Here is a 26,443-nt window from a genome sequence, read left to right as displayed (position 1 = left end):
TAAAGTAGCAAATCAAAGTAAGAAAATTGAAGCATGGGGAAAAGGGAGTGGGCAAGTAAGATGGAATCAGTGGGGAGAACATTTTAAATGCATGCCATCAAGGTGTAGACTGTTGAGACACCTGGCTTCCTTGAAACTGCTGCAAAAGGGGAAATACAATTAGTTAAGAGATTCATGTCCACTGTGCAACAGCCAGCCAGAGGCGTGGAAGCTTGTCTTATTTAGAATGTTTATTCTCACTGGTTCTGAGAGGAAGGCAAATATTACAAACAACACTCTTAGCAGAAATGCTCAGCGGACACAGTGACTAGGAGAGGTCTTCTCTTTTTAGGAGGTTCTCTCTGTAGCTTCTTCCTGAGGCTACTTCTGGCTCCCTTACTACCCACACTGACCTTTTTTGCTCCCAGCCTCTGCTGAGCTGAGCACTTGTTTCTAATCCTGCTTGGATATCTGGGTTGTCCTTGAACCATCACTCCTACTGGGCTGGAGGATCATTTCTTTTCTACCCTGCAATCCTTGCAGTGGAGAACATGCACAAAGCCTGAGATTAGAGTGATGATGGTGATTTTGGTAATGTGTGAGTTCATTGCTCAGCCTCAGTGAATCCAGACTGGATGACTGGCCTGGGTTGTTAGATGCCTGAGGATCTCACGGTGACTTTGGGTCACCTTCTGACACCCACAGCTATCAGTACAGGGAAAGCCCTGGACCTGGATGTGGAGGTTACAGCATATGCAGAGGCACAGACTCGAAATGGTACCTACCCCACTTCCACGTCATGGAGTTTGCTGCGGGGGTGGAGCTGGCCAGGCTGCTTCTGCAGTTTTTGCCTTGGTCTGAGGGCTTTTGGTCTTCTTTCCCTCCTGCCAGGCAGGAGGTATCTGTGTCCAGAAGGAATTTCCTGGTTTGGTTAATGGGAGTATCAAGCTTTGACTTGGGACGAGAGCTGAGCTCTACTGAGATGACTTCAGGATTCTACTTAGTTTAGTTGATGAGTGGCCACTGTGTGCCCAGCCCTGGGTCAGGTGCTTAGAGGGACTGAGGGAGGATCAGCCATGGGCCCCCAACCTCAGGATGCCTCTGTTGGCTAAGGCAATGAGACTGACATGAGGACCAGGGCACCCAACACAAGCTGTGTGGCACAGCCTCCAAGCACTGTCGGGTCTCAGAGTGGGGAGGCCAGGGAGGGTCAGAGTATTCAGCAAGGGCTCCCTGGAGTCACTGGTCTTTGTGCTCAACAGGATGCAGCTGATTAGGACAGAGGAAGGGAGCAGAAGACAAACTAAACCCAGAGTAAATAAGCTGAGGGAAGTGCAGAGTAGAAATAAAAAAAATAATAATAATAATAAAATCAAAGGAACATCAATGATCTCAGGACTTTACTTACTAAGGCCCAGCCTGAACCAATCACACCCCAGCCTAAAATTCAGCTTTCGGTGCTGTGCTGCCTCCTGCTGGCTGTTGGGGAGCACAGCAGTAGTAGCTGGTAAAGCTGCCCAAGATGAGGGTTCAGTTGTCTGTTTTACTCCACGCCTGGTGGTGGAATAGTCTAGCAAGTCCACTGTTGATGGAGAGAGAGCACATTTGGTGGCCGAATATGTTCTTAGGAGCAGGGTGTCCCAGGAAGAGCTCTGGTTTCTATTTGGAGGCCTCATGGTGATTGGACCAGATGGCTTGAGATCTCCTTAGTTCTGCATTCTGTGATTCTAGGTAAAAACAATAGATGAAGCATAGAAAGATGTGTGTGTATGATATCAGATAGCTGGGTAGGGGCAGAAGATATTTTACATCTCAGCTAGCTAAGAACCACCTAGCCAGATGACATGGAGTATGTATTAGCATTTAACATTTAAGAAATACTGTGGGTTCAATGAGATGAATTAATTCTGAAGCTTTTCCTACAGATGTATTCAAGGCAGACTAAACCAGGAATCTTGCTTTTTTTTTTTTTTTTTTTTTTTTTTTTGTCAGAGGCTTCTGTCAGATTCTCCTTCCTTAGGTTTCCCTGCTTCTCTAGGACTGGGCCTTTGGGGAAAAAAAAAAAAAAAAAAAAAAAAACTATATAGCTTTGTTTAAGGTTATCCCTTAAGGCCTCCTGGCATTTTACATCCTGTCTCTTACAGAATGCTTGGAGTTGAATATGCAAGTATAATATACACTGTCAACATGGCTTGTATGTATAACATAGAAACTGCTTCCCCGCCCCACCCCACATCACTGCTGCCATCTTCTTCTCTAGAGGAGATTCTTTCCCTGAGCATTCACCTGGTGTGGGATCACAGGACTGAGCTGCAGGGTTTGATGTGTCTCAGTTAAGGCCGCTTCTTTCTTCTCCCAGGGAAGTGGTGCCACCTTGGTAGCTTTTCAGTAGATTCTGAGTCTGTGGTTGTTTCTGTGCACAGTGCCTGGAGATTCATACAACTTCATTTTCACAATCGCAGACCCCCTACAAGGAGGCCCCTAAAACATCAGTGCTTCCTCAGACGCAGGGGCCTCAGCTGTCCTCACAGGCCTGGCTTGCTGTGCTGTGTGCCTAACCTTGCCCTTCCCTGCTCCCTGCACTGATGCCTCCTTGCTATACTTTGTCTCCTCTGTGTAGATTGTAAATGGACATTAAGTGGTTGAGGGAGATGTGAATGAGGGTGGTGTGAAGGCATGGGAGCCCCACCAGGTCCAAAACCCATTGGCGTTTTCTGACGAGGAGGAGGAAGACCTGCTGGATTTCATGTACAAGTATAAAGCACCTCGAAGGACGGAATTGCCCGTGGAGGTACACAGTGTCTGGGGCTGTGGGTTGGAGTGTGTTTTCCAAAGGCTGTGTCCTGGAGATTGGGGGTCCTGGGAGCAGCATCTCTTGGGGCACCAACATCTCCTCAATACCTGGGGTGGAAACATCTTCCATCAGACAAGCAGAACCAGCCACTGGATAGCATGCAACTACTTGCCAAGGAGAGGAAATCCTATTAATTTCATTTAGAAATAGGAGTGTGAGCTGGGTGTAGTGGCTCACGCCTGTAATCCCAGCACTTTGGGAGGCTGAGGCAGGTGGATCACCTGAGGTCAGGAGTTCGAGACCAGCCTGGCCAACATGGCAAAATCCCTTATCTACTGAAAATACAAAAATTAGCCGGGCATAGTGGCGTCCACCTATAATCCCATCTACTTGGTAAGCTGAGGCAGGAGAATCGCTTGAACCCGGGAGGAGGAGTTTGCAGTGGGACTGCGCTGCTGCACTCCAGCCTGGATGACGCGGCGAGACTCCTTTTCAAAAAAAAAAAAGTAATAGGAGAGTGGTAAAGTATCTAGGTCTTTATTGTTTTGTTTTGTTTTTTTCCAGGTATTAACTACTACTACTGTAAGTTGACGTACAAGTGAAAAGCAACCTAAATGAGTGTTTTGAGGGAAGAAAACTCAGAATGTGTTATTTGAAAAGTTTTCATAAGAACAAGGCTTGTTCATCGCTGTGTCTCCAAGAGACAGCATAGTGCCTGGTACAAAGTAGCTATTCATGAAATGTTACTGAAGGGGTACAGCCCTTTAGAGTTACCAGAACCAATACCCTTGACATACATGCTATTGTCAGTTGTAGGATGTAGATGGAGTTCTGGCACCAGGAGGGCTGAGCCTGGAGCCTCTTGGGCCTTGCTCTGTGACGTGGGTAGGGAGTCACCACTTATAAGCGCAGGTGCAGGGACCCCCGTCTTTCTCTCTGCTTGCTAAGGTCTCCTCTCTTATTCCCCATCTGCTGAGTATCACGGCCTGAGAGGCCATCTGAAGCAAACAGGAAGTCTCTGTACAGACCCTTGTGAGACTTACATGGGGAGATGCCTTGAAATATTCCCTTCCACAGACACTGAGCAGCCTAGCATTCTTATTCATTAGGAGTATAATTATGACCACTTCTATGTGCAGTTAATCAGGTTCCTTTCCAAGGTGAGGCGCACATGCATGCCTTTTAAAGTTAGAGGGTTTGGGAAAGAATGTTCTGGGCTTGGACACTGCTGGAGGAGTCCGGCCTGGGCAATCTGGCCTGGGAAGCCTCCTGATGGGGAGAGGAGCCCAGCCTAAAGAATTCTAGGGCCCAAGGGTTTGTGCTGTTTTGCTTTTGTTTATTAAAGCTGCACAAAATGCTTTACTGTTTACTGTTCACCAGCCTGCCAAGAGGCAGATTACTGTAAAGGTGGGTTCCGTTGTTTGTTTTCAGTCTCTGTCCAGAGGTGGCTGGTAAGCATCTCGTAGTGGTAAGGCTGTAGCATGAGGATTCTGTGAGAGGGCCTGAGTCTTGTTCTCTAGCTCATTCACTTCCTCCCTTCTACGTGCCTGCCCAGCACTGAGCCACTCACCAGGCAATGGTAGTGAATGTGCTACGAGCACATTCTTGCCCTCAGGAAGTCCCCAGTCTGGTGGGGAGTGAGCAGAGCCCCCACACAACCCCTTCTCACTGGGTGCAAAGTCCTCTGCTGTGGGACATGTACAAAACATGATGAGAGAACACAGGAGGTGACAATGCCTGGTTGTGTGTGGCTAGGCAGTGGCAAGAGGGGCTCCGGGAAACCTTTGCAGAAGTGACCTTTGAGCTGGGTCCTCAGGAGGCCTAGAAATATGCAAGACAGAGGAGGGAGGGAAGGGCTTCCAGTCAGAAGGAAGACAGGTATGAATGGGCACAGTGTAGAGCAAGTTCTATGTGTATACAGAGAAGTGGACAGATACGGGGACTGAGGGTAGGTTGGGGCCAGTTGTGCGAACCCCTTCGAGTGCTGTGCCAGAAAAAGTCCCCTTCACTTTCATTGAAATAGGAACTCCTCCTGTGATCTGTGTATCCTATGGAAGGAGGGGTCCCTTGAGAGTCATCTGTGGGAGAGATGAGGTGGAGCCCTTTATATAAGTTGAGCATCCCTAATCGAAAAATCTGAAATTCTTTGCGGACATGATGCACAAAGGTCATGCTCAAAGGAAGTGCTCTTAGGAGCATTCTGAATCTCAGATTTTCCGATTGCAGTGCTCAATTGGAATGTATATGCATATATTCCAAAATCTGAAAGAAAAATCTGAAATCCAAAACACTTCTGACCCTAAGCATTTCCGGATAAGGGATATTCAACCTGAACTCCAACCTGGTGTTTGCCTTTGTGGTGTGGTGTGCTGTACATTAAGAGGTTTCACATCCAGAAAGGGGACTGGAAATTTGGTGATGAAAATTTGGGGCAAGTGCCAAAAAACATTAGGCTGGTTCCCAAAGGAAATAACAAAAGCAAAGGAAGTGATGGGGAGCTGTCTCCTTCTGCTGAATCATTTAAGATCATTTTGCTCCTCAGGCGGAAACAACAAAGATGTGTCATTCTGCACAATCGTTCCCTTGGGAGATCGAGGAGCCTAATTTAAGAGGCAGGCATCAGCCTCTCAAAGGATCAGCTTCATGGGATATGTGGGATGGGACTCCTGTTGCGGAGATTCAGGGAGGCCCCAGCCCTAGCCAGCATTGGCCAAAGGAGCTGGAAGTCTCAACACAATGCCTTCCAGGTGCTGACCTCAAGATTCCACATTCACACCAAACTGAGGGACACCTTTCTGTTTTCTCTACCAGGCACCGCCTAGAATCCTTCGATCTCACTTCAGGAAGAAAAGTACCTCATCCTCAGCCACCGAAACCACGTGAGTGAGATGAGCCAACAGCACCGGATCCACAGAATGTTTCTTCTCTGCCTTAAAGAGCTATTCACTAATAACATAATCCGCAAGCTGGGTGTGCTTTGAGTGTGCAGCCTCACAAACATGGCCTTTTCTCTCTCCCCTTCCACTTTTAAGGATGTTTTCCCCCCTTTTCTTTATTTTGCTGGGGAGAGGCTAAAGGGAAAGGTAGTAGGGGCGGGGGTGGTGACCTTTAAGTCTTCTGAGGTTGGTAATTTTCCACAATTAGATTCTCATTATAGACAGCAGTGTGTTAATTAGAAAGATAAGAGAATCACCCCTATGCTGCTGAGATGTACATTTGTAATTTATCTGTTGCATACTTAGTTTTTAGTCCTGTAAATGCAAACAAAGCATTTTTTAAAACTTTCTTTGTTCTTGGTACTAATACTTTGAACTATGATGTACATATTTATGGCTTTTGGCTTTTAATATAATGGACTTGCAAGGGCTGCCAGAGGTTCTGACATGTAAGAAAACTGCAAAAACAAATATAGAAAAATATTTTGATTCCAGAGAACATCTCAGATGTGCTTATAAAGCTTCCAAATACAACTCCAGTAAGACATCCCTTTCCCTGCAGGAATGTGGTCTATATTCTTTAGATAGTTGTTTAGTCAAAAGACCAGACAAGTTACAAACTAAGAGAAACAATATTTCACAACATAGTAAAGTGTGATGAGAGGTCAGGGGAACATCCTAGGATAAGAGAAAAGTCACAGGAAGCTCATGTCCTCCCTGGATTCTGGATTAGGAGCTTCTGAATCTTTTCCAGGGATAGGCAGGTGGCTCACCCTTGGCGCAATTTCTTGAGGATGGGAACGGGTAGAGCTGTTGGAAGGAGTAATTCTGTGCTTGACAAAGGACGATTTCTCCTTTATCGTGACCAGTGCTGCTGATTTCCCCAGACAGAGGAGCTTACACTCTGAGCACCTTGTTTTAGCGAACTCTAGCGAAACTTGTTTAGCTTAGCAAAAACACACACACAAAACACTGAGAACGGTGCTGTTTCAGATACGCCATAACAAACATCTGAAACACATGTGTAACCATCAAATGGTGGGCTCTAGAATGGTTTTCGGGCTTGAGATCTTTATGGGTCACACTTGCTGGTCAGACCCAGGAGCACCTGTGGCTCACACCTTCTGTTCCCCTCCTGGCCTGTGCAGAATAGAAACAGCAGACTCACACTCAGTGGGCACTACGGGCCTTATCAGACGTTTTATACGAGACTGGATTGCTTAGTAGGGGAAGAAGGCACTCTCTGAGGGGGCTTTCCACTTAGATTGAGAATTTTATTTGAAAAGAATCTGGTTTAAATGGCACTGTGGTCCGAGGTAGCTGCTCTCCCTGCTGAGAGCTGAGCCGAAATGTAAGAATAATATATTTGTGCTTCGAGTTGGTGTTTTCTTTCAGTGTAATGCATGCAGTGGTCACAACCCAGTTACTCATAATATTTGGATTGTATTTGTTCGTGGATATGCCCAGAAGACTAGATAATTAGTGTTATATACCACATAGAACTGTCAATCAACTATAAACAGGCCCAATTAAAAACTGTTCCATTACTACGCAAACACATATTAGAGGCCTTGGCTGATGATACATTAGCTGGACCTTAGCCACCCCAGAAAGGGTTTAATTTGAAGCTGATTGTTGCCAGATATGCATATTGGAATCCCGTCTACCCATAGTTCCTCTGAAGGTGATTTTGTAATTTGCAAAAGAGTATAGGAAAATATACCTAAAAGCAAATTTGTGGCTGAGAGGATAAACAGAGGCTGTTTGCTCATTTTCTGTGCCCCACACCCACCAAAACCTAAATCTGTTAAGGAAGACAGAAAATGTTTTCTTTGTGCTCAATGAGTAGTTCCAGACGGAAGAATAATACATTCTTTAAAATATATTTACTTGTTAGTTGGAAGTACCCAGAATTATCAGAAACAAGAGCAGAAAAAAAAAAAAGCTTACACAGCTTCTTAGCAATTTTTTTTTTTTGCCATAACAATAAATTGCCTTTAGCAGCAGTTAAAATCCTATTGTGAACAAGCTATATTTTCACCATTTTACAATGGAAAGTTTTGACAAGTGCAGGTTATCAAGTTTGCACTTAACTATGCCAAAAAAAGTTTGAAGCGCTGTATTCTCAGACATGCTATATTACTTCTCATTCAAGATTGAAAAATATGAAGGTATCCAAACTGCTTGTCTGAATGTAAATGTAACTATTTTTCCTTCAAGTATTGACTAGGGAGTCGGTTTCTCTCTTAAAGACACTCACTGTACAACTGAGAGCAGCTGTCATATTTCTGGCAAAATGTGTTTACGTATCTGACAAGCTGTACATTTGTGTATGAACTGACATAAAATGTGAAAGCCTGTAAGTGTACATGTAGTGGTGTGGTGTTCTGTCTAGAGGATACAACTGAATGTTTTTAATTTGCTGACTTACAGACACAGGCTGTTTACAAAATGCTAGCTGGAAAGTCTGTAATGTTCATGTCATAACTTTTAGTTAATTGCCATTGAGCACCTGTTCTGAGGAGGTGAGATGTGGACTTGTGCTTATGGAGAGTTTACTCACAATCCCTCCTGGCTTTGTGTGAATAGCTTGCTCACTTTGCTGGCCTTTGAAATGTGTTCTCTATGATAAGCTGTCCATGTGTTTGTGATAAGAGTGCTTGTCAACCATGACCATCTTTGAGCCTTCCTAGTCTTCCACCTGGCACAGTATTTGAAATGGCAAAGGATGTGCTTCATCCTCTAACAGTGTACACTCCCAGAGCTGATATTCTGGATTGTGACTGTGCACATTTCCTCTAGTTCATTTCCGTAGTCCCTATAGAACGATCTGTAATAAAATAGTATACTGGACTGTGCATCAAAGGGATGTAAAATTACAGTATTCCAAAGGTTGAAGTTCTGCTGTTTTGTTATAATGCCTGATACACATCTTGAATAAAGTCTTAACATTTTTCTTTTAAAAAACATCTTTGTAATGTTGGGCTTAAAAGGAAAAAGGAAATACTTTTTTTCAAATATGGGAGGTAGCAAGGATTAGAAGCTGAGTGCTCAGCCATGGACTGGCCTGGTGACCAGGCCCCATGCCTGCTGCATAGGATGTTGAGAGGGTAAGAAAATCAGATGATATAAGTGTTTTGAAAACCAGTTCATCACACAACTACAAACCTGAAAGTATCACTTTTATTTTACATTTAAAAAAATCATCAGCAGAATCTAGGTAGTTGCGAAAATAGAATAGTCCACTGGTAGAGTTTCAATTGTGCAAACGGACCTTTGGTCCATCATTTTTCTTCTCTGAACATTTCTTCATCTACAAATGGGGGAGTGCCTGTGCAGGTGACAACAGGGTGGGTGAAGGGCCACTGTGGGTAGAAGGGATGCCCTAAAACCTGCTGCAGCCCTTACCTTTCACATCTGAACAGGCAGACTCAAACTTCATTGGGTGGCCACAAAGACTTGGAAGCTCAAAATTTGAAACATCAAAATACAGACCCAATTTCTTTGCATTTTTAGTCCTATATTCTAGGTTTGACAAAACCACTGTAAAATAAAGCAGCAGTAAGCAAAGAAGCAGAGTCAGAGGACTAAAAGCAGGAAGAGATGGGAAAAAAAGCCTGGAAATCCATTCATTTGTTTATTTACTGAGCCTGGTCCAATGTTGACAGAACTGGGATTATCCAGGTTAAGAGTTGGCAAAGGACAGGAAAGCAAAGTAATAAAATTTGACCATGCTGCAAGAATTGAGGCCACATGTTTTGCTACAATTAAGGATGGAAAGAGCTTGACAAAAGATTTGGGAGGCAATGCAAAATGCTCAGACTTCACAGAGGAAATCTGTCGCCGAGTAAAAGATTTAGATTAATGCTTCTACAACTGGTATTTGCATCAGTCACTCTAAATGGACACCACATAAACCTCTATTTAGAATACCTATGTATGTATGCATTGGTTTGCTTGTTTCTTGACAGTACATTTTTAGATCTGGCCTTTTCTTAATGAAATCTGCGCAAAAGATGCAGGTGGATGTCCCTAGGTCTGTTTTCAAAGAACTTTTTCCAAGTGCTTGTTTTATTTATTAAGTGTCTACCTGGTAAATGTTTTTTTTGTAAACTCTGAGTGGACTGTATCATTTGCTATTCTAAACCATTTTACACTTAAGTTAAAATAGTTTATCTTCAGCTGTAAATATCAGGATACAGAATTCATAAGAGAAAATGTCTAACTTTTTAAGAAATACCTTATTTTCTTTGGTTGTTGAAAAACATAATGGAAATAAAACAGGATACTGATGTAATAGCACAAAATGACACTCTTATAAAACTAAATGGGCACAAGAGAAATTTCCTGGGAAAGTTCACATCAAAAAGAGTGAATGTGGTATATTTCTAAATGATATGGAAAATAGAGACAGATTTGTCCTTTACAGAAATTACTGATCATGAATAAAAACTTCAGATCCGAGAAATATATAATGAGAGATATAATTTTTGTTAATGACAAAGGTAATATATTGGATACAAAAACAAAAAAAAAAAGCCAAATTGGTACAGTGTTAAGAAGTGTTTATTTAGTATTTATAGTACAGATTACAGTCACTTGTTGATTTATATATGAATTTTCTTATGTTGTTAGAAGACTCAGGGAAATACACAGGATCCCAAGGAGTGAGACTGAGATTCTGGATCTTATTAGCTGTACTTTGGGTAATTTATTTAACCCTCTCTCAGCTTCAGTTTCCTCAAATATAAATTAGGGCTTAACTAATCATTATGTCCTTTGTAAGACTGGAAATATGGATTAGCAGTTAGATAGATATGTATGTACCCAGTTTTGTAGATATGCTGGGACATAGTAAGTGTTCAATAAATTATACATATACCCGAATAAACAAACTATGCATATGTTATAAATTATACATATAATTGAACATCATCTAGGTAAACTTTTTAATGGAAGACATTTATTGTCTTTCATTTATTGTCAGATTATAAAATCAGTGTTGATGATAAGCCCTCCTACCCACAAAACAAAAATCGTACGTATGAAATTCCCTTTCCCCTAAGTTATATGCCTGTCAGCCGTCCCACTTCAGACCATCTTTGGATGCTGAGGCTCTGGTTGCCAGTCCTTATCTCTATCCTCCTGTCCCTGGTCTAGAGGAGAAAAGAAGGTGCTCTGAGGCCCCTGTAACAGAGACCCTTGTCATCTATATTTGCGTTAAAGAAGTCATGGAGGCTGTGCAAAAGTCTCCTTCTCCCCAACTTCTGCAGACACCATTTCCATCCCACTACCCAGAGGTACATCAAAGGGCAAGAGCCAGGCAGGTGACAAAGATGTGGAAGCCTTCTAAGTGGTTGGCTTTGCCATCTCAGAAGTGCGAAGAAATGAAAATCCATCAAAACAGAATGCCATTCCATGTTTCAGGCTTTTACCTTACCTCAAATCAAATGTCTGTTCTTTATTTATTGGTCCCATAAATAGACACGCACTTGGACTTCTGGTTGTAGAATATTCTATTGTTATCCTTTCTCCTTTTAATAAACACACACTACTTTCAAGGAATCTCCCTAATAATCCTGGCCTGACATGCTGCAGAACTTCAATTTCATAATTTTACTAACAGAGGAATTTCATCTTATCACCAACTACTACATTAAAGTTTCTGAAACAGTAATTCATGCATAATTCTATTTAATAATGGTTTTCAAAGTACTTTGCTGTTTGAAAATGTTTCCCACATGATTCTGATTGGAGAGTTGGGAACCACTGCCCTAGACTGTAACCACTCAATTGAAGAGATGCTTCCCTGCCCACTTCAAGTAAACAATGCTTAACTCTTTCATCATTTCTAAAACAACTGAGATTACTTTCTCCCCTTAGTTTCTACAATGATTGTTGAAAATTTGTGGGAAAAGTTTATCCTTACAAATGAAAACAGGAAATCTGAAATGGATAAACTAACTTTTAAGAAATACATATCCTTACCTGAGAAGCTGAGGCAGGAGGACCACCTGAGCCCAGGAGTGCGAGGCTTCAATGAGCTATGACTGCACCACTGCACTCCAGCCGGGGCAACAGAGCAAAACTCCTGTCTCCAAAAAAAAAATAATAATAATACCTATCTTTCAAAACTTGCATAAAAGGCCCTTGTCTTCACTTGTACAGCCTCTTCTGCTTCATGAATGAGCATGCTGAAGGGCTCCTCTCCTCTCTATGAAAAAGTGTTGTTAAAATAAATGAGAAGTGTTATGAACACAATGAACCTGGTGTGTTAGACGTTAAGTGTGCTGCCACCCCATATGTGAACCTCCAAGTGAAATTGCTCACATAACTCTTTTTTTGCTGCATACAAACTTGCTAATACAAAGCGGGCTAGGGTGGGCTCCCGACTTAAGAACAGCCAATCCCTGCTCTAGACAATGACCCAACCAGACCTAGTATAAAAAGGTAGTCTGGCCCAGTTAAATTTCCTTGGCAACTGGACACTAGAGACAGGAGCTGAAGGTCACGATATAGAAAAGAACCTCAAAGGTGCAAGTTAAAGTTCTTCCAAAGGAACAGAAACTGTAAGTATGCAAAAGCTGTGTAGAGAAGTTGGTGAACACAAAGAGAATGGAGTTAACAATGTAAAAAGAAGCAAGTCACATGCATGGCAGAGCCTAAGCCTAAACATCCACCTGCCCCTGCTGAGGAGCACCACCCAATTTCTGCTCTTCCTGAGGCTGGGGGGTGATTTCTGGGTGGGAGATGGGGTTGGTGAGGTGGTTCCTGAATTCCCAGGCACATATCCTTAAAATAATGTCATACTGTTTGAGCTAACTTGTGGCTTTTGAGTCTTCTTATGTTTGTCCCACTTGAGATTCCTTGCAACTAAAGGAGCCTAACTGAAACAACTAGTTAAGCCAATACCATTTGTTAAAAATAATGCACCATTCTAAATTTCTGTTTCTCTAACCAAATCTGGCAAAGTCTGATCCATTAAGTTTTACACTTTTATAAGTTTAATGTTGTCACTGTATGTTTACATATTCATTGGTACAATTTACAATTACAAGTTTTGTACTTATCCATTTTTGCAAAGATATCATGTACACAAAAATACATATCCAATAACTGAGAAACAAGTGAAACTTCTAATCTATACTTTCAGGTTTGTTCGATCATGATACTTCTGATAAGGATCATCAACATACCAGTTTCGCCTCTTCCAGAAGGACGTCGTCATCTTATCTAAGAGTTTACTCTGGGTTTTATTGCAGAACACAAATTCCCTCAATCGCTTTTTTCTTGCAGGTGTCTTTTTCCATAATTTTTTCTTATAGCCAGCCTGTCAGATATTACAAAGAAATGTAAAACATCATATTATGTATGAAACAACAGGTATCTTCACAACTCAAGGTTTATAGACCCAATAAGAACAAAAACCACACTTCCATAGGGGCTGGAATACTTCTTGGAAAGATGTGATTCTTTATCGGTGGGGGCGGGATGGACAAAGCATGTGTAGTTTGAAAAGAAATAGTAATAAATAATATTTTAGAAAAAAATGTTACTTAAACTCACAGAAAATAAAATTAAATGTGTGTGGCTGGGAAAGTACAAGATAATGACATAGAATTATAATCACTAACTTAACAGGTATGATCTTACTATCTCTGCAGCAATCTTTTTTTTTTTTTTTTTTTTTTTTGAGGCGGAGTCTCGCTCTGTCACCCAGGCTGGAGTGCAGTGGCCGGATCTCAGCTCACTGCAAGCTCCGCCTTCCAGTTTTCCGCCATTCTTCTGCCTCAGCCTCCTGAGTAGCTGGGACTATAGGCGCCCGCCACCTCGCCCGGCTAGTTTTTTGTATTTTTTAGTAGAGACGGGGTTTCACCGTGTTAGCCAGGATGGTCTCGATCTCCTGACCTCGTGATTCGCCCGTCTCGGCCTCCCAAAGTGCTGGGATTACAGGCTTGAGCCACCGCACCCGGCCTCTGCAGCAATCTTTAACAACGTACTATTATTCTTATTTTACATCTTTAAAAAAAGAAACCATTAATTAGAGAAGTAGCAGACAGAGGTCTAAGGGCTAATAAGAGTTCTTTTTTTGTTTTGTTTTGAGACAGGGTCTCACGCTGTCATCCAGGCTGGAGTGCAGTGGCGTGATCACAGTCACTGCAGCCTCTACCTCCTGGGTTCAAGTGATCCTCCTGCCTCAGCCTCTCATATAGCTGGGACCACAAGTGTGCACCACCATACCCGGCTAATTTTTAAAATTTTTGTAGAGATGAGGTCTCACCATCTTGCCCAGGCTAATAAGAGTTCTTAACCACTGTCTTTCCTAATGTAGAGGAGGATGCAGTGCTGGCTAGGTAACAACATTAATATTTCTTAAGCTGAGTATTACAAGAGCTGAGAAGCACAGTTCTCAAATATATTGCTTCATTTATTCTTTTCACACACAAGGGACCAATTTTTATAGGAAGTACTTTTCTAAGGAATTATGAATATGGTAAGACTATTATTAGGAGTGGTGACGGAATGGTTAACCCACATATTTAACCCAGAACTTTCATATACACCCATACAGGTATTACTAATTTTGAATAATTAATTTTTAAAGACAGGAAAGGAAAATTAGATTGAATATAAAAACTATAATCATAGCCTGTTTAAAGTAGAAGGGATCTTAGGTGCCACCCAGCTTAACATCTGGCTAAAACCACACAGTGAGCCCTTGGGTCCTTTCAAGCCAAGGGTTCTTTATGACACAATACCAACTGAACAAAACCATGGCTCTTTGCTGAGAATATGCCTTGGGTTTCTGACATGTCTTAGTATCATCACTGTGACCATCAACTTCTATAAGGACAGTGATGAAATTAGGAAAGGTTATTTAATAGTTCTGGTTTTAAAATGCTAGAAGTTAAATTTTTGCTACTCACTGTTTACAATTTTAAATGCAAACATTCAAAGCCAAATCTCCACATCTGTGTAATAATTTTATAGTTTGTAGGCCAAACTGGGTTACTATGGATCTCTGATATACAAACACTTAATTTGCTGCCCTGCCCATTACCACCAGTATCCTTTAAAGATTATTCACGGAATGGAACCACTATGAAAATGCTTGAATTTTTTTACACAGTCTCCAGATTCAAAAATGGAAGGAGGGAATAAATAAATATCAAGGACTGCTGGATGAAACCGTGTCACGGAAGATACTTTGTTTTACACGTTAGTATTAATTCATCTACCCAGATTTTTTGTTTTTCTCTGAAAATTAGATTTTGAAGAGGCAGGGCATTCTATACTGGGTATACTTTCGGGAGCCCTGAACTGAAGCTAGGTATTATGATCGGAGAGTATGATCGGGTCCTTTACAGTAACATGAGGGCTCCAGAGCCCAATGAGAGGGACATGGAAAGGAAGGCAAGGAAACCCACCCATTTCATTTTACCTAGGGCTAGAAGAGGACCTGGAAATAATTGGTATAAAAACAAAGTGGGGGCTAGGTGCCACAGCTCATGCCTGTAATCCCAGCACTTTGGGAGGCTGAGGCACGTGGATCACTTAAGGTCAGGAGTTCAAGACCAGCCTGGCCAATATGGTGAAAACCCGTCTCTACTAAAGATACAAAAATTAGCCTGGCATGGTGGTGCATGCCTGTAATCCCAGCTACTCGGAAGGCTGAGGCAGGAGAATGGCTTGAGCCCGTGAGGCACACGTCACAGTGAGCCAAGATTGTGCCACTGCACTCCAGCCTGGGCAACAGAGTGACACTCTGTCTCAAAAAAAAAGAAAAAAAAAAACCACACACACACACAAAAGGGAAGAAATGTTTCCAGTGGTCTCAAATTCACAAAACTCAGAACATTAGATCTTTAGTTTAGCTGCTTATGGATTATATGAGCTTCTGCTGACTGGTGTAGGAAACTACCCACCAGTGTTTCAACAGAGATAAGAGCTGAGAGTTCCAATCAACCCATTTATCTACAAATTTAGGATTGTTTATAAAACGGGAGAATCCTTTCAACCTTTCAAACATCAAGAAAGTTCTACCAACTATTTTATTTTTACAGGGAACCAAATTTTGATTTTTAAAGATTTAATTTCCAAGTAATAAAAGGGAATTACGATTTGGGCAGTTACTACATCTCAAAAATGGTTTTGCAAAACTGGTTGGTCTTTGGCTGCTTTCTTTCTTCTTTTTTGAGATGAAGTCTCACTCTGTCACCTAGGCTGGAGTGCAGGGGCGTGATCTTGGCTCACTGCAACCTCCGCCTTCCAGGTTTGAGCAATTCTCCTGCCTCAGTCTCCCAAGCAGCTGGGATTACAGGGACCTGCCACAACGCCTGACTAATTTTTGTATTTTTAGTAGAGACGGGGTTTCACCATATTGGCCAGGCTGGTCTTGAACTCCTGACCTCGTGATCCACCTGCCTCGGCCTCCCAAAGTGCTGGGATTATAGATGTGAGCCACCACGCCCGGCCTCACACTCCTTTTTCAATTTAGTAACAGTGTGAAGACCCACCTTTCTTCTCACCCATAGGCCACAATGAAGTCGAAGAAACCTATAGATGACAGCTTTCACAGTCTTTCTCTTGCCTTTTCTTGTACTGAAGTATGTTAGAGATCTGACTGGTAGCTTCAGGACACTTGGAAGCACGGGGGCCAATCTAAAAATATATTAAAAAATTTTTAGTATATAATCAGACTGATTAAAGGATTAAAATTCATATCTATACTGAGAAATGACTGCTCCAATGGGATGGAACTAACTTTTCATACACAATATTACTTCCAATGACCCGTGATATTAAGCATAAATTAGAATAGCAACCATCACCAACTCGCAAGTCTTCTAAAACCTACCCCAAAATAATTCATTCTATTATCATCACTTGATTTCTTATCCATCTTCCCACCAGATTGCAAACTCCTTGAGGACTTCAATTTGTTTACCTTTGTGTCCTTTTTGCCAACTACAGTGCTAGGCACCCAGGTGTGTTTAACTGGATGTTTGCTGACTAAATGACCAACACACGCAGCCCATCCTTACAAACTGAACATCTTGTGCACCCTCTACTTTGGATGACAGCTTCCATGCAGGACAGCACACATACAACATCAGAAGCATGCTGTATTTGGTATTTTCCTGCCGCAGGCGCCTAGATACATGGATGTCAGTCAGAGTCTCCCACTTAATCAAGCAGAAGTCTACATAATTAACTGCAGGTAGGCAAAGAATACCACCTACTTCTAGGATACCTTTGCAGGCATGAATATCTTGGAAAGTTTGTCTAAGCATCATGTTTATTGAAATATACTCTACCAGTCAGGCACAGTGGCTCACGCCTGTAATCCCAGAACTTTCCAGCTACTCAGGAGGCTGAGGCAGGAGAATATATACCCACAAAGAAATATACTCTACCTATTAAGGATCTCTGAAGTATGCCCACATGTCAGGTTCCTCTCAGATGTGGTAAGTCTGGGAGTGGAGGAAACAACTGGTGTCTGAATATGACTAAAGCGTCCAGTGGACAATGCAGAAATAAGAGAGGCATTCTTGACACAGTTGCGATAGGTTGAAGATGCCAAAATATTCAGGGGCCATAGGATTCCTGTAAAGATAGGAGTGTATATACTTAATATAATACTCCAAAGTATGCATCCAGATATTAAAAATTAGGAGATGTATCAACGCCACCAAGTATTAAACACAATTAACGTGCCCTGAGCATCAGACTCATCTGTGAAGCTTTTACCACTTTACTAAGGTATAACCATAAAATAATTACCGATTTTATGTATACAATTCAACAATTTTTGGAAAATTTAGAGAGCTGCACAATCATCGTCACAATCCAGTCAGATGTTTGCTAGCTCTATGTCCAGTACTAGGAAAAAAAGATGTGTGTAACATTTATTCCCACCTCCCAGATCTTACACTCTGGTGAGACAGAACTCCCACACACAGTACAATGGCAGGTCAGGGATGCACACAACAAGAGTGGCGAGAGAAAGATTCTCAAAGGAAACAGAAGAGGCACTTGAGTTCTCTAGAAAGGGAAAGTGCTCTAGAAAGTGAACAGGCCCTGTAGTCCCAGCTACTGGGAGGCTGAGGCAGGAGAATGGCGTGAACCCGGGAGTCGGAGGTTGCAGTGAGCCAAGATCGCGCCACTGCACTCCAGCCTGGGCGACAGAGACTCTGTCTCAAAACAAAAAAAAGAAAGTGAACAGACCCTTAGAAGAGGAACACATTTCAGGCAGGACGAACTTATGCAAAGGCATGAGGACTGAAACAAATACAGGTGACCCTTGAACAGCATGGGTTTTAACTGCACAGAGCCACTTACACACAGATTTTCTTCAAAAAAAGTTATACCTAGTGTGCCTGCCTTTCCAGTCTCCCCTTCTACCTCCTCCACCTCTTCTTTCTCTGCAATCATTTTTTTTTTTTTTTGTGCAGAGACAGCAAAACCAATTCCTCCTCAGCCTACTCAATGTAAAGATGATGAAGACCTTTACGATGATCCACTTTCACTTAACAGTAAGTACCCTATTTCTCTTTCTTATGACTTTCTTTTCTCTAGCTTATTTCATTGTAAGAATACAGTATATAATACATATAACATGAATGATATATGTTTTTAAAATTCTTTTTTTGAGGCAGGGTCTAACTCTGTGGCCCAGGCTGGAGTGCAGTGGCACAATCATAGCTCACTGCAGCCTTGACCTCCTGGGCTCAATTCATCCTCCCACCTCAGCCTCCCAAGTAGCTGGGACTACAGCACGTGCCACCATGCCTGACTAATTTTTGTAGAGACAGAATTTTGCCATGTTGCCCAGTCCAATCTTGAACACCTAGGCTCAAATGATCCACCTGCCTCAGCCTCCCAAAGTGTTAGGATTACAGGTATGAGCCACTGTGCCCGGCCTCAGAATGTTAATCAATGGTTTATGTTATTGGTAAGGCTTCCGGCCAACAGTAGGCTATTAGTAATTAAGTTTTGGAGGAGCCAAAAGTTATATTCGATTTTCAACTGCTTGTGGGTTGACACCCTACCTGCTGTGTTGTTCCAGGGTCAACTGTACATGTATGGGTTGAGGACCAGACCTGCCTCAGAGGCTGAGACTGCTCGCCTGACTATCAGAGACGCCTTGGGAGAAGTAGTGGGCAGTGGTGTGGAACAGGTCAGAAGGCAGATTTCAGACAGCCTAGATGTGTGGTGTGGATGAAGTCCTCTTATCAGTCCTTCCAACTATGGCCAGACTAATAGTTCACGGCTGCAAATCAGAATCACTCATGGAGCTCTGACTCCACCCATAAATTCTGACTGAAGTCTAGAGTGGGACTCAAAATTGTGCATTAAACAAGTTCCACAGGATGATGAAAATGTCCTCAGAACTTAAAGTATAAAAAAAAATGCACTAATACAAAACTAAAAAAAAAAAAAAAAAAGTCCTACAGCTGGAATATGGTAATGGTTGTACAGCCTGCTAAATTAATTTAAAAAATCATAAAACTGTACACATAAAATGGGTAATTTTATGGCATGTAAATTCTACCTCAATAAAGTTGGTTAATAAAAATACTCCAGCCAGGCGAGGTGGCTCATGCCTGTAATCCCAGCACTTTGGGAGGCTGAGGCAGGCGGATCACCTGAGATCAGGAGCTCGAGACCAGCCTGACCAAAATGGAGAAACCCCATCTCTAATGAAAATACAAAATTAGCTGGGCGTGGTGGTGTGCGCCTATAATTCCAGCTACTCGGGAGGCTGAGGCAGGAGGATCACTTGAACCTGGGAGGAAGAGGTTACAGTGAGCCGAGATCACGCCATTGCACTCTAGCCTGAGCAACAAGAGTGGAACTCCATCTCAAAAAAAAAAAAAAAAAAAAGAGAAAAATACTCCACCTGAGTCTGATACTCAGCTGGGACTTAGAACTACTCTCCTATTTTCTACTGCACTAATTTCAGATAATAAATGAGGGGCCATGTTGATACAGAAGTGCTAGGATTTGAATCAGATGATTTGGGCTCATATTCTAGCTCTATGACTTCCTTGCTATGTAACCAGGGGCAAGTTACTTAACCTCTCTGTGCCCCAGTTTCCTCAAATTTAAATGAAGTTAATTATGGAGAGATAATGAGACTTGAATGAGATGAAGCATGTAAAGTGCCTGGAGGAGTAGCACAGAGAAAACATTTAACGAATGCTAATGGCAGATAATAAAGAAGAGGGATACTTAGCAAAGATGATACAGGTTGAATATCTGAAACGCCTGTGACCAGAAGTATTTTAGATTTTTTAAAATTTTGCATAAAGGAGATATCTTGGAGATGGGACTCAAGTCCAAACACGAAATTCATTTGTTTCATATACATCTTACACATATAGCCTGAAGTTAATTTTACACAATGTTTTAAATAATTTTGTGCATGAAACAAAGTTTTGACTGTCACTCATCACATGAGGTCAGGTAAAGAATTTTCCACTTGTGGGCCGGGCATGGTGGTTCACGCCTGTAATCCCAGCACTTTGGGAGGCCGAGGCAGGCAGATCACGAGGTCAGGAGATCGAGACCATCCTGGCTAACACAGTGAAACCCCGTCTCTACTAAAAATTCAAAAAAAAAATTAGCTGGGCGTGGTGTGGCGGGTGCCTGTAGTCCCACATACTCGGGCGGCTGAGACAGAATGGCATGAATCCGGGAGGCAGAGCTTGCAGTGAGCTGAGATTGTGCCACTGCACTCCAGCCTGGGCAATAGAGCGTGACTCCGTCTCAAAAATAGTAATAATAATAATAATAATTTTCCACTTGTGGTGTCATGTTGGTACTCAAAAAGTTTCAGATTAGAGATGCCTAACCTGTATATTAATATGTGGCCATCAGTGATAACAGGGCCGGGTGTGGTGGCTCACCCCTGTAATCCCAACACTTTGGGAGGCCGAGGTGGGTGGATAACCTGAGGTCAGGAGCTCGAGACCAGCTTGGTCAACATGTGAAACCCCGTCTCTACTAAAAATAGAAATATTAGCTGGGCAGAGTGGCGCGCATAGTCCCAGCTACTCAGAGGCTGAGGTAGGAGAATTGCTTGAACTCAGGAGGCAGAGGTTGCAGTGAGCCGAGATCATGCCACTGCACTCCAGCCTGAGTGACAGAAGGAGACTCTGTCTCCAAAAAAGAAAAAGTAACAATTTGCAACTGAAAAGGGTAGTATAAACACTGGTGCAGAAAACTGATGAGAGAGCCCTTACATAGGTCTTGGAAATCAAATAAATAAGTTAAAGAACTGAAAAGATGTGCAGATGTAATAAGGCAGGAGGTAATCTTTGGAAGATTAAGTGCATTGGAGGACTGTAGACAAGAAAATGTTCCAATTTTCATAGGTCATCAGATTTTGGTATCTCTTAGTTAAAAAAAATTTTTTTTAAAACTAAGAAATTCTTTTGTTCTCAATTTCTATGAAGATCCTGAGGCTGCATAAGACATATTTATCAATTTTCACAAAAAACAAGCTGGGAACGATGGCTTGTTAACGTATTTGTGAAGAGACAGAGTATCAGAACTCCAAGTGATCTCAGTAAGAGAGAAAAACAGATCAAAACCAACAAGATGAAATCAGGAATAAATACACTGAAGTTAGAGAAAATGGTTACGGGAACAACAGGAACTGGGAACTTGGTTGAGAGCAGTTAATGGGAAAATATGTGGGGAGGTTCTATCTACTGCACCTTCTGCTGGACCAATCATGTGATTAAGCCTGTGAGGGAAACCTAACAGACTAGCTTTGTTAACAAAAGTGCAGTACATCAAGGGAAATAACTAATTTCCTTCAGTCCTCTGCCCCTGACTGGGCATTTTCATACAGACTAATCTACTCTAAACACACTCTTGTATAGAGAACACAGATGTTTTCACCAAAGAAGTAACACAAAACCAGAGCTTTGAAAGAGTACAAAGAGACAGAGGGAATAGGATGTACAAAGGTGACGATGTACATTTGGGGAATCACATTGGCCCCATGTGGCATGAATCAAAGGAATGAATGGTGGACATGAACTGCACTGGATGGGAGTGGAGCAGAGTGTGACAGTATCGAAACCAGGAGTCTTCAAGATTTTTGATCCCATGTTTCCTAAAAGAATTTTGAAAAACTGGCCAGGCGCGGTGGCTCACGCCTATAATCCCAGCACTTTGGGAGGCCGAGGCGGGCAGATCATAAGGTCAGGAGATCGAGACCATCCTGGCTAACATGGTGAAACTCTGTCTCTACTAAAAATATAAAACAAAATTAGCCAGGCGTGGTGGCAGGTGCCTGTAGTGGGAGGCTGAGGCAGGAGAATGGCATAAACCCGGGAGGCGGAGCATGCAGTGAGCCAAGATCACAACACTGCACTCCAGCCTGGGTGACAGAGCAAGACTCCATCTCAACTACAACAACAACAACAAAAAAGAATTTTGAAAAACTACCCTTTCACAAATACTTAATATCTAAAATATCAAATAGTTTAAATTGTTAAAAAGGCTATAATTTCCAGCATATTTAAAATACTGACATTTAAAAATAAGCTGTCACTTCACTCTTTAAATTGTTTTCAGTAGAATCTAAATTAATAGTAAGTTGATAACTACCTACATCATCTATTTAAAAATTACAAGAACTATAAATTCAAGTAGATGAAAAATAACTTTTCATCAAAGGGCACTCCAAAATAATGTAAAAGACAAGCCTGAATGGGAGAAGATAAAGGACACACATAAATGAAAAACAAAAACAAAACAAAACAAAAACTAAATAAGACAATCCAATAGGAAAATGGGCAAAATATTTAAGTGGATATTTCATAAAGGAAATTCAAAAGGCCAATAAACATGTGTAAACACACTACAGCTTGTTACTAATCAGAGAAATGCATATTTAAATCTCAGTGAGATACCATTACAAAGCCACCAGATTAACAAAAATTTGTAGGTCTGACAATATCAGGTATTGGTGAGGATGTGCAGCCCCAACACTTTGGCAATATCAGGCAATGCTGAATATATACATATTCTCTGACCAGGCAATTTCACAGCGAGTTTCACACACACCCACATCCTTAGAAACAATTAGACTCATGCACCAGGACAAGATCAATCAGCTTTGTACATAATTGCCCCAAACTGGAAATGGAGAATTGTGGAACAGTCATACAATATTATATAGCAGGCCGGGCACGGTGGCTCATGCCTGTAATCCCGGCGCTTTGTGAGGCCGAGGCGGAGGCAGGTGGATCGCCTGAGGTCAGGAGTTCGAGACCAGCCTGACCAACATGGAGAAACCCCATCTCTACTAAAAATACAAAATTAGCTGGACGTGGTTGCGCATGCCTGTAATCCCAGCTACTCCAGGGGAATCACTTAAATCTGGGAGGCGGAGGTTGCAGTGAGCCAAGATCGTGCCACTGAACTCCAACTTGGGCAACGAGAGAAACTCCATCCCCCACCAAAAAAAAATAAAAATAAAAATTATATATCAATGAGAAAGCATTACAACTATGCAAAATGAATGAATATCACAATGTAAAAGACACTAAAGAGTATATACTGTATGAATTCATGTGAAGTTCAAAACCAGACAAAACTATGTTCTTGAGAGATGCATATATAGATGCTAAAACTACTATAGGAAAAATAGGCAATCTAATAGTAACTATAAAAATGAGAACAGTGTTTATATCTGGGGGGGAAGTAGAGAATTTTGATACACAGGGGAGAGGTGGTGCACTGTTTTGACCTGAGTGTTAAACAGCTGTTTGTTTTAGAATTGTTAAACCATTCATGCATACTATATAAAATTTTCTTCGTATGTATTATATTTTGGGAACACAAAAAATACTTCACATAAAAAAAGCTTTTCTCTAACGGGAAAATTTACATCGTTGCTTTTTCTTGACTGATCTCGTATATTCTCCCACAAAATGTTATCCTAACTTAACATATTTTGTGTGAAAGTAACTTACTGAGCATCTTATGGTATTTAGATGATTTTTAACTTTGTGCAACAAGTACTTAACATGACGGCAACTTAATTTAGTCGCCTTTACTTCTGCTATCTCTCAGTTAAGAAGTTCTCATGCCAGCCCTTGTGCCGGGGGCTGTAGTTAAAAATTAAATTGGCCTTCAAGTTTACCATGTGTCAGGCACTGCCCAAGACGCTTTACGTGTATTATCTCATTTAATCCCCAGGTAGGTGGTATGACCCCCATTGTAAAGGTGTATAATCTGAAGTTAGGAGAAATTAATTCTCAAGGTTAAAGGTCCAGAATGGCGGGTCCTAGCCTCCAAATCAGAAAGTTAGGTGAGACTTTTTGGTCTCCCTCGCCCCCTCCGTTCCAGTTTCTCTGGCTTTTTTTTTTTTTTTCTTTTTTTTTCTTTTATACTTTAAGTTCTAGGGTACGTGTGCATAACGTGCAGGTTTGTTACATATGTATACTTGTGCCATGTTGGTGTGCTGCACCCATCAACTCGTCTCTGGCTTGTTTTCTAGGGAAGAAAAAGCTGGTAAGAAGTGGAAAATGCGGGACACACAGGCCCACGTGAGTCCGAGTCAGGGAACCTAGTACAGGCTGCCGGTCACACCGCCCCAGAGAAAATTGGGCTCAACCCTCTTATCTTAAATAATGACCCTTTTTGCTTGTTAACCTCCCTCTGAACGCCCATTCTATCCCGCACCAGTTCCCCCTCCTGTGAAGGCATGCATGGAGTATGTCGCTCTCCACTGACCTGAAGCAGCTCTCACTGCACGAGCAAAAGCAAAGGAAGCCATCTTGCCACCCTCGCCTACGGCGGCCGCTTTGGGTTTAAAAGCACAAGCGCAAAAGGGAATGAAGGGAAAGCAAGGAGGCGGAGTCAAGGAAAAGGAAAATAACAAAGGAGTTGTCCACTCAACCTTTATTCAATATCTGCCGGGTTCCGCTCTTCGCCGCTGTAAAGAGAGTGCCTATAGAAGGTTCCACAAAATTTATTATTTAAAAAAATTCTTGGGGCCGGGCACGGTGGCTCACGCCTGTAATCCCAGCACTTTGGGAGGCCCAGGCGGGCGGATCACGAGGTCAGAAGTTCCAGACCAGCCTGGCCAACATGATGAAACCCCCTTCTCTACTAAAAATACAAAAAGCAGCCGGGCGCGGTGGCAAGTGCCTGTAATCTCAGCTACTCTGGAGGCTGAGGCAGGAGAATCGCTTGAAACCGGAAGGCGGAGGTTGCAGTGAGTCGAGATCGCGCCACTGAAATCCAGTCTGGGCGAAAGAGCGAAACTCCGTCCCAAAAAAAAAAAAAAAGAAAGAAAAAAAAAATTCTTGCCGGGAGCAGTGGCTCACGCCTGTAATCGCGGCACTTTGGGCGGCCGAGGCGGGCAGATCACGAGGTCAGCACATTGAGACTCCTGGCTAACGCGGTGAAACCCTGTCTCTACTAAGGGGTACAAAAAATTAGCCGGGCGTGGTGGCACGCGCCTGTAGTCCCAGCTATTCCGGAGGCTGAGGCAAGAGAATCGCTTGAACCCGGGAGGCAGATATTGCAGTGAGCCGAGATCGAGCCACCGCACTCCAGCCTGGGGTACAGAGCGAAATATAGGGTATATTACCTTGGAACACTATTGTTGCCAACTTGATCTCCAACCTATGGTGGCCACTTTGAGTCCAAAAACAGGCACATACGCTAGACTAGTATATTGAGACATTCATAAAAGCTCTTTGAATTGGCAATGGGAGTCATTGCACACTTTTTTTTTTTCTTTTTTTTTTTGAGACGAGGTCTTGGTCTGTTGCTCAGGCTTGAGTGCAGTGGCTGCAGCGATCACAGCTCACTGCAGCCTCGACCTGGCTAGGCTCAAGCAATCCTCCCACCTAAGCCTCCTGAGTAGCTGAGACTACAGGCACACACCACCACACCTGGCTAATTTTTAATTTTTTTTGTAGAGACCTAGCTCTCACTATGTGAGCCCAAGGTGGTCTCAATTGTTTGGTCCTGTAATCAAACATTTCTCCCACCTCGGCCTCCCAAAGTGCTAGGATTACAGGTGTGAGCCACTGAGCCTGGCCTCACTGCACATTTTTGAACAAGTGAGTGATTTGATTTAAATTTTGCTTTTTAGAGACAGGGTCTGAGTGCAGTGGTGCAATCACTGCCCCCTGTAATTCCTGGCCTCAAGGGATCCTCCCACCACAGCCTTCCAAGTAGCTGGCACCATAGGTATGCACAATCATCCCCTGCTAATTTAAAAAAATTGTTTGTAGAGATGAGGTCTCGCTTTGTCGCCCACGCTGGAGTGCAGTGGCACAATCTCGGCTCACTGCAAGCTCCGCCTCCCAGGTTCATGCCATTCTCCTGCCTCAGCCTCCCGAGTAGCTGGGACTACAGGTGCCTGCCACCACGCCCGGCTAATTTTTGTTTTTGTTTTTTTTTTTTTTTTTTCAGTAGCGACGGGGTTTCACCGTGTTAGCCAGGATGGTCTCGACCTCCTGACCTCGTGATCCACCCCCCTCGCCCTCCCAAAGTGCTGGAAGAGGTCTCACTCTTTTGCTCAGGCAGGTCTCAAACTCCTGGGCTCAAGTGATCCTCCCACCTCAGTCTGCCAAAATGTCAGGATATGAACCAACACATCCAGCCCCTGATAACTTTTTTTTTTTTTTCTGAGACGGAGTTTCGCTCTGTGCCCCAGGCTAGAGTGCAGTGGTGTGATCTCTGCTCACTGCAA

At 42.6% G+C, this 26,443-nt stretch overlaps 2 protein-coding genes across 8 annotated transcripts in view; one reads left to right on the top strand and one right to left on the bottom strand.

Moving 5' to 3' along the window:
* The window catches only part of REEP1 (receptor accessory protein 1), a 141,636-nt gene that overhangs the window by 114,251 nt on the left and 942 nt on the right, over window positions 1-26,443 (top strand). For 3 of the 5 annotated variants that reach the window (XM_023224923.3, XM_023224925.2, XM_023224926.3), the window contains one exon: window positions 5,585-5,652. In XM_023224923.3, coding sequence (XP_023080691.1) covers window positions 5,585-5,595 — 11 coding nt within the window. In that variant the 3' untranslated portion in view covers window positions 5,596-5,652. Of the gene's footprint in view, window positions 1-2,618; window positions 2,771-5,584; window positions 8,677-18,164; window positions 18,246-24,232; window positions 24,282-26,443 lie in introns of those variants that run through there. The other 2 variants (XM_031934160.1, XM_023224924.3) reach the window with 2 other exon arrangements.
* On the bottom strand, window positions 528-24,643 carry MRPL35 (mitochondrial ribosomal protein L35). 3 transcript variants are annotated; one of them, XM_023224930.3, is made up of 5 exons: window positions 24,469-24,643; window positions 17,127-17,316; window positions 16,227-16,371; window positions 12,906-13,039; window positions 528-1,706 (listed from the first exon to the last, which is right to left on the bottom strand). In XM_023224930.3, coding segments are annotated over exons 1-5 (513 nt in total). In that variant the 5' UTR covers window positions 24,512-24,643; the 3' UTR covers window positions 528-1,705. The 3 variants fall into 3 exon arrangements, with proteins under 3 accessions (XP_023080698.1, XP_023080696.2, XP_023080697.1); XM_023224928.3 differs by lacking the exon at window positions 528-1,706 and adding an exon at window positions 2,294-2,405; XM_023224929.2 differs by lacking the exon at window positions 528-1,706 and adding an exon at window positions 2,859-2,880.

The sequence above is a fragment of the Piliocolobus tephrosceles genome, chromosome 15 (genome assembly GCF_002776525.5).
Source record: "Piliocolobus tephrosceles isolate RC106 chromosome 15, ASM277652v3, whole genome shotgun sequence".
NCBI classification, from domain to species: Eukaryota; Metazoa; Chordata; class Mammalia; order Primates; family Cercopithecidae; genus Piliocolobus; species Piliocolobus tephrosceles.
Note: the sequence above shows the minus strand (reverse complement) of the source record. Positions and strands in the feature narration are given on the sequence as shown.

Excerpts from the sequence above, each read along its gene's own strand:
- MRPL35 (XM_023224928.3), bottom strand. The coding sequence starts at position 24,511 with ATGGCTTCCTTTGCTTTTGCTCGTGCAGTGAGAGCTGCTTCAG. Across the intron at positions 13,040-16,226 it reads GCCTATGGGTGAGAAGAAAG|GCTGGCTATAAGAAAAAATT; the intron begins GTGGGTCTTCAC and ends AATATCTGACAG. Across the intron at positions 2,406-12,905 it reads TTCTGGAAGAGGCGAAACTG|GCACTGTGCACAGAAACAAC; the intron begins GTATGTTGATGA and ends ATGAATCTCCAG.